The 21,438-nt window shown below is 38.4% G+C and overlaps 2 protein-coding genes across 11 annotated transcripts in view; one reads left to right on the forward strand and one right to left on the reverse strand.

The window, feature by feature from the left end:
• Positions 1-7,853, reverse strand: part of CEP57L1 (centrosomal protein 57 like 1) — an 81,831-nt gene extending 73,978 nt beyond the window's left edge. For 4 of the 9 annotated variants that reach the window (XR_014248205.1, XR_014248206.1, XR_014248209.1 and 1 more), the window contains exon 1: positions 7,496-7,679. The gene's annotated coding sequence lies outside the window, so the exon portion shown is untranslated. Of the gene's footprint in view, positions 1-7,495; positions 7,682-7,715 lie in introns of those variants that run through there. The other 5 variants (XR_014248211.1, XM_082404821.1, XR_014248207.1 and 2 more) reach the window with 4 other exon arrangements.
• A 686-nt stretch (positions 7,854-8,539) lies between these two features.
• SESN1 (sestrin 1) overlaps positions 8,540-21,438 on the forward strand; it is a 108,989-nt gene continuing 96,090 nt past the window's right edge. For both annotated transcript variants that reach the window (XM_082404785.1, XM_082404786.1), the window contains exon 1: positions 8,540-9,244. In XM_082404785.1, coding sequence (XP_082260911.1) covers positions 8,966-9,244 — 279 coding nt within the window. In that variant the 5' untranslated portion in view covers positions 8,540-8,965. The remainder of the gene's footprint in view (positions 9,245-21,438) is intronic.

Below are 21,438 nucleotides of genomic sequence, written 5' to 3' on the forward strand. Positions count from 1 at the left end.
GGGTTGTTTGTTTTTTTGATATTGAGCTGCATGAGCTGCTTGTATATTTTGGAGATTAATCCTTTGTCAGTTGCTTCATTTGCAAATATTTTCTCCCATTCTGAGGGTTGTCTTTTCATCTTGTTTATGGTTTCCTTTGCTGTGCAAAAGCTTTTAAGTTTTATTACCTCCCATTTGTTTATTTTTGTTTTTATTTCCATTTCTCTAGGAGGTGGGTCAAAAAGGATCTTGCTGTGATTTATGATACTGTTTCTTGAGTGCCAATTGCTAATCTAAAACTTTACATTATCTCATTAAATCTTCACAACAGCCCTGGGAAGGCAGGTACTATCCTCCCTTTACAGGTAAGAAAACTAAGGCTATTTCATCTCTCACATTCAAAGTTAGTGAGGTTAAACAACTGGCCAAATTCACACTGCCAGTAAGAAGTAAAGTTGGGATTCAAACCCAAGATACTGTGACTCCAAGATCCATGCTCTTCTCACTATTTGAATCTATAGCTACATATCACAAAGTACAGTTAGGGTTTCATGTACAGAAGGTGTTCATAAGCAGTACTGGTCATTGTTCACCTGAATGACTCATAAGTCCCTCAAACAAGATGATTAACATGGGCAAACCTGGACTCAGTATCTTTCCATCCAAGACTGGTCTTCCTAATATATTCCCTACTCTGATTAATGGAAGGAGTTACTCTTTACCATCTGGATAGTAGTCCCCCAGGCATTTCCTTTTTTTATCTCCATGATCCAAACAGTCACTAAATCCCATTGAGTCTACCTGCTAAACATCACCCTTCTCTCATCATCACTTACGCAGTCCTTCAGCTACTACCCTATCTCTATCCCTCCCTGTTCAGCCAAACTTCTTCAAAGAACAGTCTATATTCCATGCAGATTGTATGCTTAAGGGCAGTTCCTAACGGCAGCTTCTTAATTATGCTGCTGTATAATTAGTGCCAAACATAGAGCTTGTCCACATTAGGTTTTCAATAAATACTGGACAAATGAATGCAAATATCAGGCTTTCATTCCTCCATTCCCCTGTAAGTGCACTGGAAAAGGTCATTTTCTGATAGGAAAATGGCACTGCCTTCTTTAATAAATAAAACTCAGATCCTCTGGTTGACAATGGAAGAAGAATCTCTACATGCAGAAGAGGAACTTAGGAGTTAAATTTACAAGCTCCAGTTCTTGTCCTTAATATTCACTTTCCCCTTGGAGATCTCATTATCGCTGTCCCTCCTCACTGGCCTCACTGGGAGAAGGGTGCTGCTCCCCTTATAATGCTAGAGCCTTGTTAGATCTATGATTATGACTCTTTCCCTTATATATCTTGATACAGCAAAGATAAAGTTATAATATTTAAATAAGAATTTACCAAAGCCAGAAGATAATAAAAGAGAAGAAAGCACAGACACCAAAAAAGTAACCAGGCAGTGAATCTTAAAAGTTAGGATTTTCTCTCTGAGGCTTTTAGGCCCTGTTCTATCATAGTTCCTGATCTACCCTCAACTGGTGAGCACTATTTTAGCACCCACCACCCAAGAATCCATGCTTACCATATCCCCTCCTTAAAGACTAAACCTAGGAAAGAGAACCCAGAAGGATCCAGAGTTACCTATCCCCACTTACTTAAATCCTTTTATCCAAGTTGTCATTTCCTGATCTGGAACCTACATTTTTGGTAGAGGTGAACAAGAGAAATGCCAGCCCTTTAGGAGAGACTCTCCTATCTTCAAGGAGCAGCATGGTTTTACCCTAGGCCAACCCAAGTCAATCAATCTTTATCTCAATACAGCATAGTAATTCAATATTAATATGGGAATACACGCCAGACGCATATATTATAGGGTAACAGAGACTACTTACTGTCAAACCATTCAGTAACTTTAGCCTTCTAGACATGTTGGTAGCATTCTGCATATTGACTAGTCATTTCTTCTTGAAATTTTCAACCCTGGTTGCCCATTTCCTGGTTATTCCCTTCCTTCTCTGGTCAGTTTCAGACTACCGTGGCTCTTATTCTGCATCCTCACCATAGCCAACTGTATTTGCTCCCATGGTTATAGTATAACACTAACATAATGGTTAAGAGTAAGCTTTGGATCAACTCTAGCATTTTTTTTTTTTTTTTTTTTTAGCTATGTAAGGGCCAAATAATATAAGTGCAAAGCATTTAACAGACTGCCTGAACCGCAGTAAGCACACAAACATGGTAAGTTAAAAGCAAAATAAAACAAAATACTCTAATAGGCTGATAGTTATAATACATCTCTAGCTCAGACCTCATTGTTGAGCTTAACATCAATGTACACCCCTATGATATGTGGGGCCTACAAAAACTTAGAAATAATATTACCTTCAGAAGGCTAAACTATAAATCAGTACATAATGGACCAGAGCAGATATATGCAAAGTTAGCTTATAGAGACAGAATGGATCTAACACCAGAGACTAGGCTACAATATAAATGTTTTAACATATTTAAAGACAGAATGTTTTCATCAAAAAGAAGAGCTGTCAGGAATAGAAAAAGTAACTCAGAGGGGCAAAAACTGGAGGCAATTTAAGCTCTACTGTAGAGGTTCTCAGAGCTTAATGCTATTAAGTGACCACAACATACATTTAATTTCTTTTGTTGTGATTCCAAGCTCCTAAGCAACCTGGTGATTTCTCATATAATCTTCCTACACAGAAAACCCCTTAGTCAGAGAATCAGTATGCTATCAACTTGACAAATATCTCAAAGTATATCAATAAACTGGCATCCTGATAAATTCATCAGTCAAGTGTGTGTGTGTGTGTGTGTGTGTGTCTCACAAACTCTGGTGCACGTAGCAAGATTGTGTTTGTAAGTGCCCAAGACTTAGCAGCCCTGTTTTTCTTACAGTTAATTCATCAATGAATTTCATAGTGAAGCCCTCTTGTTGGAGACCAGCCAGTCAGCTTTTTCCTTGACTAGAGCACTATTCATTTAAAGCATAAATGAATGTAGAGGATAGTCGCGTATATTTACGTAGAGTATAAAGCAGAGGATATCCTCTACTTTATACTCTACGTAAATATACGCAACTATCTTATAACAGGATGAGACATGCAGGAACATGGTAAAGATATCAGCAAATCCAATTTCATGAGGGTGAGCACTACAACTCACTAGCAATAAAAGTTTTGCTGTCTTTTTTTTTTTTTAATTGTTTATTTATTTATTTAGGCTGTGCCGAGTCTTAGTTGAGGCACACAGGATCTTCGTTGTGGCATGCAGGAGCTTTAGTTGTGGCATGTGGGATCTTTAGTTGCAGCATGGGGGAATCTTTTAGTTGCGGCATGAGGACTCTTAGTTGCGGCATGCATGTGGGATCTAGTTCTCTGACAAGGGATCAAACCCGGGCCACCTACATTGGGAGTGCAGTCTTACCCACTGGACCACCAGGGAAGTCCCAGTTTTGTTCTCTTTTAAGACTAATTTTCTAAAATGTTTTCATTATAAAATACCCTCCTCCATCCATTATCTTGTGTTTTTGTAAACAACAGGTAAATATGCAACACCTTTGAAAACTGACATTACATTTTTCTTCCATTCATTCTTTCATCAAATATTTATTAAGTTCATTCTAACTGTCAGACACTGTACTCGGAGCTGGAGATGATGTGTAAAAATTGGCACAGCTGCTGCTCTGGCCTGCTTAAGCTTTAGAAGCAGACACACTTAAGTCAAATTATCACACCGCCAATCGTAAAACTACATTTGTAACTTATTAGCAAGTAAAGTGTACAGCACAATAAGAGTATGTAATAGGGGCATTTAATCAGATCAGGTAAACTTCTCTCAGAAAGTGATATTTCAGCTAAGATCTACAGGAACAGGAGTCAAAGACTAGGCTAGAACAGTCTGGATAAAGAAAACAGTACCATACTCACTGTCTCTAGCTCTTCTCCTATTCTCTCAAATAAAACACCCTTCTGGCTTTTCTACCCTTTACCGCACTGAAACTGCTCTCAAGATTCTTAATGAGCTCCACGTTACTGTATGCAGTGATCAGCTATCCTCATCTCACTTGACCTAGAGTGGCATTTAACATAACTTAGCATTCCTTCCTCCTCAACCACTTTCACTTGGCTTCTAGGACGCCACACTCTAGGTTTTTCTCTCGGTTCACTGGCGAATCCTGCATAGTTGCAGATAAATCCAAATCGACCCAAACTCCATGGAGTGCCTCTTTTTGTGATACCAGCTATTCTCAGTGTTTACTATCAAAACACTACTGTGAAACTTAAAATTTTATCTATAGGCAGATCTTTACCCTCATCTCTGGACTCATTTATCGAACTGCCTGCTCCACACCTCTACTGTAATGTCTTAGAGGCATCTCAAACGTAACACGGCCAAACTAAACTCCTGATTTACCCTGCTACCCCAACACACAAATCTGGAGACTTTCTCATGACACTGAATGGTAATTCCCTCCTAGTTGCTCAAGCTAAAAACTTGTAATCACCTTTGACTCTTTTACTCTCACACCTCATAGCCAATCTGTCAGCAAACCTGTTGGCTATACTTTCGTAATATACCCAGACTCTGGCCTCTTCACACTGCCTCCACTGCTATCACCCTGGCCCACTACCACTACCATCTTTCACCTGGACTATTACCTTACCTTCCTATTTAGTGTCTCTGCTTCTACGCTTGCTTCTCCATGGTCCATGATCAACGCAATTTAAAAGAAGCAATCAATTTAAAAAGTCAGATCATGCAACCCATCTGCTCAAAACCTTCCAATGGCTTCCTATCTCAATCAAAAAAGTCAAAGTTCTTTCAATCACCTACATGACCTCCATCCTCTGTGACCTCATGTTATTCTCCTCTCCTGCCACACTGCTATTTGTCAAATGTTTAATTTGACAAATTAACAGGCCTTTGCACTGGCTGTTCTCTTCACAGAAACATTCTTCCTCCAGGCATCTGCATGACTTACTCCTCCTCCTACTTCAGATCCCCTCAAATGTCCCCTTCTTGATTAGGTCTTCTCTGACAACCTTATTTAAAAGTGAACCTTGCCCCCCAAAACCTGGCACTCTCCATCCCCCTTCTGAGTTGGTTCTTATTTTTCTCCACTGCATTTGTCTTCATTTACTATACATGTCACATATTTATTGTCTATCTCTCCTTAGTAGAATGTAAGATTATGAGAGTAGGGACTTTTGTACATTGTGCTCAGTAGTATAACCTCAATGTCCTGTTATATAGTAGGCACTCAACAGATATTTGTTGAATGAACAAATGGATTAAAAGGAATATGAGAACCAGTGACTGAAGAAAGATCTGTATGGCTGAAGCACAGATAGGTGGAGACTGGTACACTAAGTGAGGCTGGAAAGGTGGAAAGGGACCAAATGACATTAGGCTTTAAAAAGAAATTTTGCCTTTAAGATTAAGGCAGGACATCACTAAATGGTTTTAAGAGAAATCTGAATTTTGAAACAGTTATTCTTGCTACTGTGTGGAGAACTAATGGAGAAAGGCCAGAGTGAATAATCACTATTGCAATGGTCTTGGCAAGAGATTATGGCAGTTTAGAAAAGACTGTGCTTATGTAGATGCACGGAAAAGGATGGATTTGAGGGATATTTGGGAGATAAAATTGATAAGGCTTAATAATAATTTGGATACAGAGGTATGAAGGACATTAAGAAAGACACGGGTTCGAGCCCTGGTCCGCGAAGATCCCACATGCCGCAGAGCAACTAAGCCCGTGCACCACAACTACTGAAGCCCGCGCGCCTAGAGCCCGTGCTCCGCAACAAGAGAAGCCACTGCAATGAGAAGTCCGCGCACCTCGACAAAGAGTAGCCCCCGCTCGCTGCAACTAGAGAAAGCCCACGTGCAGCGACGAAGACCCAACGCAGCCAAAAATAATAAATGTATTTAAAAAAATAATAATAATGCTTAGGTTTCAAATTTTCATCATAAGTGGATGGTAGTGCCCTAAAGTGAAGTAGGGAACACTGGAAAACAATCAGATTCACAGGTGATAACCATGCATTTGGTTTTAGGCATGTTGAGTTTGAGGTACTTTTCAGATATCCAAGAAATATCAAGGAGATGTATATAAGAAAGCTGAAAGGTGAAGCTGGATGGAGCTATACATTTAAGAGTCATAGGTGGTGGCAAAACCATGGCTATGAATGAGATCATATTCAATTACACAGCAAAAAGGAGACTCGGACTTAAGAAACTACCCTACCCTTTGTGGGCTGGACAAAGGAGGATGAGCCCCTCAAAAAGAAAAAAAAAGGAATGGCTTTTTTGGTTTTTGAAATCATACTCATAAGAAGTTCTCATTTTTTAAAAATTCTGATTTAAACCAGTAACATTAGAATGTCAAAGGCTTTCCAAATTAAACCAATTCATCGGAACTATAAATCTGTTCAAGGATAGATGACTTTCAGAAACTATCTGGAAAATTCACAGTACCTTTCTCTTTGCTGCTTCAAAGTATATCAATACACAAAAAGCGATCCCTCTCAAAATATGTATGATTTTGGCTTATTGCAGTTTCCTGAAATTATCTTCTCTCTCTCACTCAGGGCCTCACCATATGCTGTTCTTTTGGCCTTCTTTCCCTGAGATGAAGAATTCCCTGACTTCCCAAGACTGGGTTAAGTGATCTTCTTTCTAGCCATCCCAATGATATAGTACTGTATGTTTAATGTGTGTACTGTGTAGTATGTTTAACCATTAGTTTAACTAGATAACAGTCTTTTCCACTGTTGTATACTTAGTACCTAACAAGGCTAAGTTTTAAGAAACACATCTATTCTGCAACGTGAAGGATTAAAATCTAATTTGGTTTTCAGTCCATTGACAACACTTCAAACGTCGACTTTCCTCAAGAGGAATGACTTTTTAAAATCAAACAGTAATTTGTAAACAAATGATTTAATCTTTAAAAAATACTAAATTTTGGAGATTTTTATATGTCTTTTTTCATATGGTATCCTTAAAGCCTGCAAAAATTCATATTTAGGAATACCGGGGATTCTTTCTCCTTTAGTCTCATACAAAATGGATTTGACAACTCTCTTTGAAAGCCTGGCTTGGGGTGACATTTGACTGAGCAAATAAACCACACCCCTGTGCAATGGCAAACAAAGGTGCAATTGCACAGGGGTACCTAATCCATCCCGCGCGAGCCCACTTGAGAGAGCGGAAGCAGAGGCAGCAGCGCGGAGCACCCATTTCCACAGCATGCTCCTTGCCTGGCCTTATGCTGCACCCTCCGACCCTCACGATAGCAACCATTCCCAAATTCTCGCCTCAACGCGCCCTCGGGATTGGGCACCCGGACTAGTCCTTCCCACGTAGATTACTAACAAAAGTCCCTGGACTAAGCATACAGCCCTAGATGGCTTGGTTTCTAAAATCCCAGAGGAAATGAAGGAAGGAAAAATCCTGTCAAAGGAAAAGTGGAAACCAAGCCCACAGTGCTCACCAAACCGACGCTCTCAGTCAATCTCCGTCAACGCTAACCGTTGGCTCGCAGGCCGCCACAGGCAACGCCGCAGTGGCTCACGGGGGCTGTAGTTTCTGTCGCAAACAGAACGCGCCGGGGGCACCAAAACTATACTTCCCAGAAGTCAATGCGAGTACGCTCTGCCTTCTTAAACCTGGGTTTCGCGTAATAAAGAGACCGTTTCTATTTTTAGGCTGACCTTAAATTTAGATTCAAGAACTTCCAGGTGTACGTCTGTGCTACACTCTCTGCCGTGCTTGTGTACTTCAGCTGTCCCTTATTTTCCTTTCCCCTTGTTCAGGCCAAAGGATCCAAACCTCAGAGCACAGAAAACGCCCCCCGGCGCAGATTAACTGCCTTTTAAGGCGCATGCGCGCTGCCCGCCGTCACGCAAGCGTAACGGCCGGTAGCGGTTGGCGGCCGCGCGCGGACTTGGGGTCTGGAGGTAGCCTGTGGAGGGGCGGGGTTTTTTCCAATGGCTTTGCCTCCGCGGGTCGCGTCTGCTTGGGCGGGGAACAGGGCGCAGGGGCGGGGGCGGCTCCTCGTTTGTGCCGGGCGGAGAAAGGGGAGGGGCTGGGGATGAGGACCCCATCTTCCCTCCCCGCTCCCGCCCTCTGGGCCGAGCCCCACCGATGGGGCTGGGCGAAGGGGCGGGTTCTGCGCCGCGGGCCCAGCCGCTCCACCAGCTTCGCGGCCCAGCCCCGCGCTCGGGGATTGCGGGGCCGCCCTGTGCCTGTCTGGCCTGGCGGGCGGTGGGCGAGGACGCAAGGATTGGAAAAGAAGCGGCGTCTGCCCGGGGAGTCCGGAACCGGCAGGCCGGAGACGCTTTCCCCCAACGCCGCCACCGAGACAGCGGCTGCACGAGGCTGCCGCCCCCCCCGGAGCGCCAGGGTCTCTGGCCGCCCGGGCCAGCAAGCCAGGGCTCTGCAAGCCTTCCCAGCCAGCGCCCGGCCGTGAGGGGAGGAGCTGCGGAAGGCGGGGACTGGTGCCGGAGGAGGGGCGGGGTGGGAACGCTCCAGAGAACACCGTGGCTGCACAGACAAAAAACACCGAATGGCTGGTGAGCGTTCAGCTGTTACCAGCCTTTTTGGGCAGAGTACGGGTTTGACAGCTCCACAACGTGAGGATATCCGCTGACCCCGAGAGACGGAGGAGAACACTTTCCCGACACTGCATGTCCAGCAAAGCCAGCGCTGTAAGGTTTCAACTTTCCAACTTTTTTTTCCAGTCTCTGACCAGAAGACTGCTCCTCCGGGCAGAAGGAGAGGGCGAGCTCTATCTTGTAGATCGAAGACACTTCTGGCTCCAAATGTCACCCAGACGTATGTTTTCATGACGATTCGAGTTCTCTGATTTTATTCTTACATTTCTCGTTTTTAAAAATGCAAAGTACTTTGGGGGACATGCTGAAAGGTAACTGAAGACAGCAAAGAAAAAACTCCAATTGTCATGGCTGAAGGAGAGAATGAAGTGAGATGGGATGGACTGTGCAGTAGAGATTCAACTACTAGAGAGACAGCACTGGAAAACATTAGGCAGATCATTGTGAGAAAAACCGAGTGTCTTCGTTTGGTGAAAGAGACACCTTATCGTCCAGCAGACGGCCTTTCAAATGCTGTTTCTTTGGATGGGTTGAATAAGCTTCTTGCTCATCTGCTTATGCTTTCTAAGAGGTGTCCCTTTAAAGATGTAAGAGAGAAAAGTGAGTTTATTCTGAAGAGCGTCCAGGTAAGAAATAGCATTTTAAGTACAACTGTTTATCTAGTAATGTGAAGTTTTACTTGCAGATATTCACTTTGTATTTGCTTCAAATAGGTTGTTCTAATTTGAACCACTCAACATCTTAAATTTAGACTGTTTTGTAAAACATTGAATTTGGGGTTAAAATTGGACAAGGTGAACTAAAGTAAAAGTAATTTTCAATTACAGCTAAACAAGTATTGTCTTTCTAGAGAGTTTTAGCAGAAATGCATCATTCCTCCATTGGGAGATTGGGATTGACATACATACACTAATATGTATAAAATAGATAACTAATAAAAACCTGCTGTATAAAAAAAAATTTAAAAAGAAATGCATTCCTCCTGGGCAAAATATGTGAAAATTACAGTTAATTACAAATAAATACTTACTTTTTCTTATATTCATTTTTATGTGTTGTTGGGAAGTGTAGCCAGTATGCTTTTCACATTGCTACAGTGTTCTCTGTGGAAAGTTTCACGTTTAAAACCCTCTAAATTGATAAAGATATTAAATGTTTCCTGGTCAGCTTGTTTGAGATAACTGGTGAAACAATTTCCTCTTGTTCTTAAAAACAAAGCAAAAAAACCGAGAATCTGTTCCCTAAATGCAACCTTTTTTTTCTGAAAGAATTATATAAAATAATAAAAGCCCATGTTATAAAGGAGCTGACATCTGCAGATTGAAAAATTGGATCCAGGTTGAGTGAATGGTAGACTGTTATGGTCAGTTACTTAACTAGCTTTCTCTGTGTTTGCCTAAGTTGTTTGATTCTTTTCTTTTTTACATGCATACCTATTTAAGTTGTGAGTGCAAAGGATAAAGGATGTTATAGTTTTCCTCCTGTTTGTACATATTCAATTTATCTTGTTTTATTAGAAGATTTATTAGAAGGTTTTTTTTAAGGGAAAGATGTTTAGATATTAAGAATTGTCAGAAATGGTCTTTAAGCTTATCAGTCTAAATTACTCAATCCACATGTGTTCAAAGTCATAGTATGAGAAGTTTTTTAAATTTATAATTTACTTGGGTATATATGTAAGCTAAGATGAACAGTTTTTCTATTCTGGTTTGAATTCAGTTTAAAGCAACAGAAAAATAATAATGTGTATAAAATGAAGACTCTAAGATCTTGGGATATTTCTTCTCACAAACACTGTGGAAACAATAGTTACAATTTATATTTATCCAGAGTTACTAGAGAGGAATTATTCTAGTACTTGAAGTTTACCTCTTTAAGCATCAAAAGTTATTTCTCTATCTCTTAGTGTAGTGACTACAACAACCGTTTTTTTCATAATGGGGTCATCATTATGCACATCAAGTACATACTGTTGTACAGCTGAGGGTGGAATGTATATATAGGACTGTATGATGCATTTTGTTTGAATTTGTGTGTTCAATTTTTATAGTCTTTCTGTTCCTTCCCTTACTGTTGGTATACTTCACTTCAGTCTCTTCCTGAATCTTTTATTTTGCTACTTTTTTTTTATATTAGAATGGGAAACCAGATAACCAATTTTGTTAAGAGTTAGATTGAAAACAGAAGTAATTAGGCTCTGGGGAGTACAGGGTCAAAGGACTAACATAATGGTAAGTAAAGTGGTACTGGTGTCAGACCTGGGCTCAGGTTCTCCTCCTTTATTAATATACTGCATACCCTTGAACGAGTTAACTTACTTGACCTCTCTTAAGCTTGGATTTCCACATCTATAAAATGGGAATAATAATACAGAGGTGTATTACTATAATAAATCATATAAATTATTATAAATGAGATGTAAAGTGCCCCATATGTAATGGATGCTGCTCTCCCCTTTCATAAAAGAAATACATGGACTATGTGATATGTATTTCAAGACTCATTCATCCTGCAAAAGGATTCAAGAATCTCTACTGTGAAGGTTTCCCATCAATTTATGCCTTCTTTCTCATCTCTGCATCTATTGCACATTATTCCAGCTACAATTCTAACAGGCACTTTACTTATATTGGGCTATAATCACATGTTTATGTGTCTGTCTCCCCCAGGAGGGCTGCAAGTTCTCAAGAGTATTGACTGGGACCTGGAAGCTACTAAATAAATACTGTTTCTTAGTCTGAATAGATGAAGTTACTAGATTAGGGAGTTTTCATCCCTACATCATTCATTCATGCCTTCATTCAACAACTGTTACTTGAACCCCTGCTGAATGCCATTCTAAGAACTGAGAATCAGTGGTAACAATTTTGACATTCTACTGAAGGGAGACAGACCATAAACAAATAAACAATATAATTTTAGATAGTAAAGGAAGACTTCCCTGAAGAGATGGCATTTAAGCAGAAATGAATAGATATTATCCAGGCAAAAATGAGATTTGTGAGGGGGATATTCCATATATAGGGAATAGTGTGTGTGAAGGCCTCATGGTAAGAGAGAGCAGGTGAATTTAGGAGTGGAAAGTAAGGCAGTGTGGTTGGAGCATACAGTTTGAGGAGAGTGTGAAAGTTTAAGTACATGCTCTGGAGTCAGACCTGAACTCTACAGCCTTAGGTAAATTACATAATCTCTCCTTGACTCAGTTTTCTCACCTGCAGAATGAGGATGATGCTAATAGTTCCTGCCTCACAATGAGAATAAAATGAAATAATGCTTACAAAGCATAGCACAGTGCCTAGCACATAAGAAACACCCATAAAGTTAGGAATTCTGTTTCTAGGCAGGATCCAGAGAACAGAGGATCTTGTGGGCCATGTTAGGAGTTGTAGACTTTATCCTAGGAACAATGGGAAGCCACTGAGGGGTGATGAGCAAGATGGTGACATGATACATGGTGTATTAGAAGCATCACTTTGGAAGCAATTTGAAGAATGGATTTCAGGGGTCGAGAGTGAATGTGCAACAGTTAGGAGGTTGTTCACTAGTCCAAAGCAAAAATGGTGGAGTAAGATGTAGTGGGCAAAGTGGAAAAACGTGAATAGATTTGAGAGATAGCTAGGAGTTAGAAACCATGGGGTATATATTTAATTGGATATGGGAGATGAGGAAAATAAAATCAAGGATGGCTCTAAAGTTTCTAGCTTGAACTCCTTGGTGAATAATTAAGTCATTTCAGGAGACAAAAGAGTGGTAGAGGGTCACTTTAGGGGAATGATGAGTTCTGTTTTAGGCATGTTGAGATTAAGTTGCCTATGATAAATCTGATTAGAAATAGCTCTTAAAAGGATTTCTGCCCCTGCCACCACTGTTCTACTCCTGACATTGTTATCTCTCACTTTTCTCAACCACCTTTATATCCATCCTCCACATAGTTGCAGAGCTATTTATCTAAAATAAAAAGCTGACCATGTTTCTCTCCTCCCTAAAATCCTTTAGGATAGAATCTAAACTTAAGTATGTTACTTAATGTCCAGCATCATCTGGCGTCCACTTAACGCTGCAGCCTCACTTCTCACACTCGAGCACTAGCCTCGCAAGGGAAACAAAATAATGTAGTGCTCCGTAATGCCTTCTGTTATTCACTAGTAAGCAGCAAAAGCTGAACTGCATTTGCAATTCTTGCAGCTGTTCCTGAAGGGGCCCTTAATTGCTATAGGTCAGCTCAGAGGAGTATGGTCAGGGAGAGATGGTAGGGTGGTGGTAGGATGGATTCAACTCAGAATGGCTAAACATGTAAAAAATTGGCACATTGAGAGATAGCATTCTCTGTTTGTATTCCTGTTCTCAATTTATTGATTTCAAGTCAGCATACTTAACTCTGTTCAACACATTTTTGAGAACTATTCTGTGCCAGGCACTATAGTCAGGACTGGAAGATCAATTAGATTTGTTCCCTGTTTTAGAGGAAGGTCTACTGTTCTCATAGGAGGTTTTAGTTGTGCTGTTTGTTTGTTTGTTTGTTTACACCCATAATACCTTTTGGATATGCTTGATTCCCTAAGCAAATGAATGGAGTGGCCCAATATACTATTATAGTCCACTGGTGACTGTTGTCTTTATGATACATGTAATTAAGGGGGAAAATGTGAGTATGTGTATATTCATCGAAACATTATGAGGAGTATCCAAAATAGCCAAGTACGTTTCTAAGAGTAGTCATTTGATCCTTTTCATTTCTATACCATGACAAAGGAAAACAAATTTTCTTATATGCCTGTCAGCAATTAACACTATCTGAAAGTAACTTGGCTTAAGGTAGAAAACTTAGACCAAGTAAGGAAGTATTTATCTTAAGTGGGATGTAGGAGACTTTTCATTTAGTGAAGTGATTGTTACCCCTCAGGGAGAAATGAAACTTTAGTTGTTGGGTATGGTGTACATTTATAGTTGTAGAGTTGCAGTTGGAGTATCTAGTTGGTATCCATTGGGTAATATATAGTTTGTAGGTTTAACAATAAGAGGTTAGTAAACCTCCTATTGTTCGCATAATGAGTCTGGAGGTTAGGCCATTTCAAGCCTGAAAGATTGATTCATTAGCTGAACTACGTTACCTTTTTGCCTTTTATCTTTTTGTTCTCCAGGCACCATGTGCAGTCATTGACCATTTGCAGCTAAGAGGAAAAGCATTTTTTCCCATGCCTCTATCAGGGAAGAAAAGCTTTCCCCAGAAACCCTCCAGCAGACTTCTTCTCAGTTTCTGTTGACCAGTGTCACATGCCCTTTACTAAGCCAGTAACTGGCAAGGAAATTGGGCATTTCTATTTTTCGTTTGGATTAATCCACATTCAGCCCCTAAGAGCCAGGAGAGCCCCCATCATGTGAACAAAGATTTCTGTTGGTGAGGAAGAAGAGGGACAGAAGACAGGTTTAGTCAGAGGCTGCCAATAAAACTCATATCTAACTAGATAATATATTGCTTTAGTCTAGTTATAATTTAGATTCTATTAGGTTGGAAATGTAACTAATTTATAATGATGCTATAAAATATAACAGATTTGGAACATTCTAGAAGCAGATTTGGCCTTTTAAGATGATTGTTTTGTTTTTATTTCTATTTTACTGCCATGTCTAGTCAAAGACAAAAATTTAAGATAGTCCATCTCAAACATTCACTGCTGACTCTTAGGTATCACAGCAAATATGAAAGTCCTCTTTCAGTGTTTACACTGAGCTTCTCTCTTCCATATCCACTGTTTTTTGGCCTTCCTTATTTTATTGATACACTGAGAACTCAGTCCCTTTCCCTCAGAAAGCCTCCTGGCTTGCTTCTCTCCTCAGTGCTTCCTCTTATTCCTATCTTTGACCACTTTCTTTCTTTGCTTTTGAGCTCAGAGGAGAATAGTATTTACCCTCAGGTTGTCAGGGCTTCTTTGGAAGAAGAATGTAGAGAAATTGAAGGCAAATCTTTAACTTTTTTTTTTTTTCTAAATGGTTTGAAAACAAAGTAGAGAGCCTATGTTCTTTTTACTCACTGGCTTACAGGATGAATCATATCTACACTATCTACCCTCAGTGTCCTCTTCCTTTGTTCCGACTTTTAAGAAAGATTGAAACTAACACGGATACTCTTTTTTTTTAAGTTTTCAGATTTCAAATGTTTTATTCCTGTTACAGTGCCCCAAATGGTCTCTAGCATGGAAACAAACAAATAAAAAACCAGAATGATCAATTTTTAAAATATTTTTCTAGTATTATTTTTGTTTATAAATGGGATGTAGTGTTTTGTAGGGAAATGGGATGTTAAACACTTGCCTATTAGATTTCAATTTAAGGTCATGGGTTGTTTATGTCAGGAGGACTCCCTGAAACAATAGTTTAGCTTAATTAGAATTATTTTCTTGTTTTTAATACTGTGTGCCCTTAAAGTGCTACACAGATCATTCTTGGAGTAAAAGAATTTGAAAATAGATGTGCTGTTCTCTTTGTTTTAGGGTTATATTTATTTTCCTTTTGTAAGCCATTAGAAATTTGCAGGATATCTTTTAACCAATTGAGTAGATAATAAACAGCCAACTTAAGGATTTGTTGAAACTTTGATGTGACAGAAGGTAGCTGTAGAATCTTTGGTTTGATGAAGGATTATTAATCACTTAGAACTTTGAAACAACGGGGCCCTATTTGGTGTTATGTCTTAATCATAAATAATTTCATATCTAAAAACAGACAGTGTTTATGAGTAGCAAATTAGCATGTACTGGAGGAACCAGAGGCATGGGGAAATTTTAGAATTTGTGGAAGGATAGGGGAGATGCTGGTGGAGGGAAGGTAGTACTTAAATTGCATAAAAGGATGAAAGTTATGCTGGATGTATATCAGCACCAAGCAAGCCTCGCCACCAATTATAATCTCTTCTTTGTCACAGTTTCTCAAATCAGTCTATTTTTTTCACACCGTGATAAAATATTTACTTTTTAATTGAAGTCAATAGAAAATAGGATTTACTTTGACCCAGCTTTTGTAGATCACATTTATTACATTAAGAGAGAAAGACCTTAATTGACCTTGATGATATGACCTACTACTTCAGTTACGCTGGCACAGTAAACTCAGGGGCATCTGAGGGTTCTTCAGAATATTTGATGATGGTATTACTAGGGGCAATGGGCAGACTGGAAGTTTAAGTCACACTATGGGAACATTATTGTATGCTTTGCTTTTTTTCCTGTTGGTTACTACACCAAGTTAAACTAATGTCAGTAAAAATACATTTACCATGACATTTGTGTATAGAAAAAAAGTCTTTCAAAAGATGCTTGTTTTTTACAAAATTGAGTTATTTGTAGTGAGGTGGATGGACCTAGAGTCTGTCATACAGAATGAAGTAAGTCAGAAAGAGAAAAACAAATACCGTATGCTAAACACATATGTGGAATTAAAAAAAAAAATGGTTCTGAAGAACCTAGGGGCTGGACAGGAATAAAGACGCAGACATAGAGAATGGACTTGAGGACACAGGGAGGGGGAAGGGTAAGCTGGACGAAGTGAGAGAGTGGCATGGACATATATACACTACCAAATGTAAAACAGATAGCTAGTGGGAAGCAGCCGCATAGCACAGGGAGATCAGCTCAGTGCTTAGTGACCACCTAGAGGGGTGGGATAGGGAGGGTGGGAGGGAGATGCAAGAGGGAGGAGATATGGGGATATATGTATACATATAGCTGATTCACTTTGTTATACAGCAGAAACTAACACAACACTGTAAAGATATTATACTCCAATAAAGATGTTAAAAAAATATTTTATTGCTCAAAAAAAAAAAGATGCTTGTTTTTTAAAAGAATGCTTTTTCACTGGAAATACTTAGGGAGTTTTTGTAGGATAGCTGTTAGGACCATTTATTGGATTTTCGCAATAGGCATTTTTATTGTTGAAAGCCTGTATACTGCTAGTAGACTGTCATCATTTGTGACATGTTTCAGTTTACATGAAAAAGACTCGTGAAATTTGGCAACACAAGAATTATGTCTTCTCATGTTCTTATCTCTTTTCTATAATTCCTTATAGAAAAATCTAATAAGATTGCAATGAAATATGGAATTACCTTAGAAAAATGAGATACTTTTAGTTTTATGCTTTCTTTAAATCTTACTCTATTTTTAATTTTAAAAGGGAAAGGTCTTCATAAATTTCTAAAATATTACTTATATTATAAAGTTACCTTCAAACAACTTCCTAAGCTTTTAAACCATACTAAAGGAAAATAAAATTTATGATGTGAGTTTTGTTAGTTATATTACCCAAATCAACTTTCATATATACATATTCATTAAATGAATAGTATTAATGTTTTAACTTAAAAATTGTTTAAATTGACAAGATTTTATATATATATAATATATACATATATATTTTATATATATATATAAAATATACACATACATACATATACATATGCTTTCTTAAATAGCTAGGATAATTTGTCAATTCTATGTAAAGTCTAATTAGAATCTTAGTTTACCCCACTAAAAATGGGCATTTGCTGTTTTGACACTTCACTGTTTGACAAGCATTGCACAGTCGTCTTTAAACTTGACATGATTTCATTTTCTAGCAAGTTGGCAGGTGTTAGCTGTCTATAATTATAACTGAGTAATTTTTCAAATGCTATTCATAGCCTAAACAGTAAGAAATTCTTCCGATCATGTGATAAAGGCCAAGCCTTGCAAAATAGTGGTAGAGTGATATGATCAGTGGTACTGAAGGACATATTTAGAGAAGCCTTTCAAAAGTAAAAAGTGATTTAAATGATAGGGAGACGGGTTTTCTCACAAAATAAGATCTCTCAAAGTCACTGATAGTGATTACACCTCACCAAATTAAGGTGTGTCTATTTTTTCATCTAACAAGTCATGTATACATTGGCAGTCTTAAATTATAAAATATTAATCTATATTTATTCAGTTTTCTTGATGACAGAGATTCTGAGCATAAGAAAAAATTGAAATTTTTTTGAGGCAGTATAGATTTTACCACTGGACGCAGTGAATATTTCTTCTCATTTCATTCATGAGGTATTTACTGTGTACCTACTATATGCCAAGCGCTGTGCTTATCTATCTTTTGACATATCAAAGGAAAGGCTGTAAGCTTCTCTTAATTTTAATCATTATTCTACTTTAAAAACAAAAGAAGCTTTTGCTTTTTCTTGATTTTTTTTTTTTTTTCTTTCTAACCATCTATTTTAAATATACACAGTCTCACATTGACTAGAGATATTACTTCAGAAGGGTTTAAAGATCTTGGATTTTCTTTACCAGCCATGAATAAATTAACCTCTGTAGTCTGTTTCCTCATCTGTGAATTGACATAATTTTAATATCTGCCTTGTGATGTGATTATAAAAATTAAAGGAGATCATATTGGTAAAGCATTTTGTAAACTTTGATATACTGTACAAATTTAATTATGAATAAACTTTTTGAGACTGTTTACTTGCTGTAATATGAGGATAATAATAATACCACTCTCACAGGGTAGTTTTGAGAATTAAGTGAACAGTAAAGTATGTAGAAGTGGGCCTGATACACAGTAAGTGCTCAGTAAATATTGGTGATGATGGTGATGAATATTGGTGATAATAAAGAAGATGATGATGAACTTGATCTAGGTCTTTTAGCTAATGAGTCAAACTCCAAACTGGCATTACTTTAGGATTTTTCTGTTTAGAGTTTAGGATTTTTATGTATTGATTTATAATTGACTTTCATATATCCCACCCTTTGTATCCACATGTATTTACACCCCTAATTGCCTTTTGTACAGTAAATTTTAATATATTAGCATATTAATGCTATGTCCAACTTTACCAAAGGATGCTTCTAACCAACCACTGCCTCAGGGTAAGTGGTGGACTTACCCAGAATTTTGCCCCGTGGGTGATGGCAGATCTGTAGCATCCATCCCCTCCTTGGAGTTCAGCACCATTCTAGTTATGTCAGCGTGGCACCAGTAGGGAGGGGTTGCAGGCAGGCAGTTGCATGTGTCATCCAGGGGTCAAGTGTACATGGAGAGGTCCATTGCCAAGGCCTGTGCTTTAATACCTGGACAGCAATAAAGGAGAATGCTCAAACCATGGGCTTTAGAGTCAGTCAGACCTGGCTCTAAGTCCTACTCTGCCAAGCTTTGTGACCTTGGGCAAGTTATATAACCCGCTTAAGCCTCAGTTCCCTCACAGAGTTGTGAGGATTAAATGAGGTAACATGTGCAATGTTTACTGTAACTCAGTTAGCACTCAGTGAATATTAACTATTAGTATTCTGTTCTGCCCTCACAGTGCAATTGGGGGAGAGGAGATGGGAAGTTGAGCCCTCTGGCACCATATGCTCTTTAGGGTACCCCAAGTCTCTGGGCAACTGGGAAAGTTTTCACCTCCTTTCTAGGTCCCTTGGCCCTAGGGAATAGCATCCTAGAGGAAATAGCACCTCTAGGAACCAAAATAAGGGTTTTATAAACATTGTTTTAGCACTCTGGGAACCGGATTCCTCCCCTGATACAATGCTCGTCTATTATTCCACTTAGGAACATCTGACTTTCCAATGTATCTTCAGGGGTATAAAATGTAGAAAAGCAAATGATGACTTATATGCCAGTGCTGTCAGTAAGCAAGTGAATCCTCTGTGCCTAGTCAATTCATGTCTGATACTTCAGGCAAATTTGCTGCAGAGACTGCTTGCCTTGACGGTCTACTGAGGAGATTAAAGCTGCACTATCAATGTTCCTACTCTGCTTCCCCCAGTGGGAGCTTGACATATTAAGCAGAAAGTCCCCAAAACAGTCCTTTCACTCTGGCCGGATAACTGGCCTGGCCTAGACTGCTTGATATGATTTTAAGAACAAAGTAACTAAGCAAAGATTATATTGCCCAGAAGATACCCCAGAAGTAACAGGGCTTGAAGAGATTTTGTATCATGTTTGATTTCTTGAATTTGCTTCATTGGGCATGGCAGGTGTCTTTGGGGCTCCTCCTGAGCTCCCATGCCTGCCCCGCTTATAATCTGCCACACACTGGGACAAAGTTATCTTAAGTCATTTTCAGCAGTCTCTTAATCTTTCTAGTTTCGTAGAATGTGTATTTTTGAATGTAATAAGAATAGGCATTCTGTATGCGAAACCTAGTTCTTAACCCTTTTCATATATTCTTAACCCTTTTCATTTAATCTTCACCACAACACTGTAAGAGTAGGTATTATTATCCCCATTTTATGCATCAGGAAAAAAAATCAAGGCTCAGATAGGTTAAATAACTTGCCCAAGGTATCATAGCTCAGTAAGAAAAGGAGCCAGGTTTCAAACCCAGGCTGTGAGACTCCAGAGTCCATGCTTTTCATCATTATACTGCATTATCTGAATAAAAATTTAATATCTTCCCTATTTATGAAAATATATATTACTTTCTTTTCCAAATTATTTTTCCTTCAGGATGAAATGTAAAACTTTGGTTTCTAGGAGAAACCACATTCTCAGGTGTTATTAAATTGCATATCAAATTCTTATTTAAACCCTGACCCATCTTGAAATTGCATTTGAACTCTATTGAATCTTTGTGTTTCACTGTGGCATATAATTTTCATTATGTTGTCATTATAAATTTCAGCTGATTGCAAGAAGGTGCTAGACTGTGATCTTGGAAATATGATATATAAAAGGCTTATCTTTACATTAAGAGATTACCAAGTAAGATGATTTCTTTAGTGAACTGCCTAAAAGAAAATCTGGTATATTTCCATGAGTAATAGACTCAAGATTAGCTTTGAATGTTAAAAGAGCATTCTCCTAGCTAGTTCATTGTTGCCATGACAGTGCTGGCAGTGTGAGTGCTGTAGTAACTCCTTGCAATGATCTTATTTTAGACCCTAACGTTTGCAGTGCTGAACATCCCCTTCCCCGCCCCACAAGTAACTCTAGCGGAAAAGTACTGGTTTTATAACTGGCTTCTGGCTTTGTAGCTGAAAGACTGCACTATTGTGGGCTTAAAAAAAATAGTGTAGGAGTGTTGAGTATTTTTCTCGTGGATTATAAATGTTTGAAATTTCCCAAAATATTGTATTGCGTTACATGTCATACAGCAAGTTGTTTACAGCTAAAAAGAAAAGGGGCTTCTATTGTCTTTTTAAGAAGTCAAGCCCAGATTATATCATTACTTTGAGCTCTTATAGAAATCATTTTTCCATTTGTATGTTTCCCGTGCATACTTTAAAGTCTTTGGATTCTTTTATTTAGTTATTTGGAAAATTATCATAGGATCATAAAGGATTATGTTTAAATAGTGTAAAAGGTATTTTTTTCTTGTCCTTTCCATAATTCAACATTTATCTGACCAAATTGGAACATTTTAATCTTGGTTTCTTAAATTACGAACTAAAGTTATAAAACAATTTTAAGAAATTACCCAATTTGAACTGTGTTAAACTAACATAATTGTTTAGACATTGTCAACTTTGTTGCCTATATGTTATAAATTAGATTTTAAAATATTTCACTGATATTTTCTAATTGTAAACCCCATTATAACTATACTGTTAAGCACAAAATATTTTCAAACTCATAATAGTAAGTGCCATTTTGTATACTTTTGCATACCATTTGTTAGGTCAGGTTTGGTATCTATGACATGTACACTAAAAATCTAGTATAGCATGATGAAAATAATAATTATGGAAATAAACCTTGTCAAAGAAGATGGAAAATCTAAATATTATACTTCTTTCATTAGTGACAACTACTAACAAACTACTAACAAATGATTACATTTGCTTTT

Source organism: Balaenoptera borealis, assembly GCF_965194805.1.
Source record: "Balaenoptera borealis genome assembly, chromosome: 9".
NCBI classification, from domain to species: domain Eukaryota; kingdom Metazoa; phylum Chordata; class Mammalia; order Artiodactyla; family Balaenopteridae; genus Balaenoptera; species Balaenoptera borealis.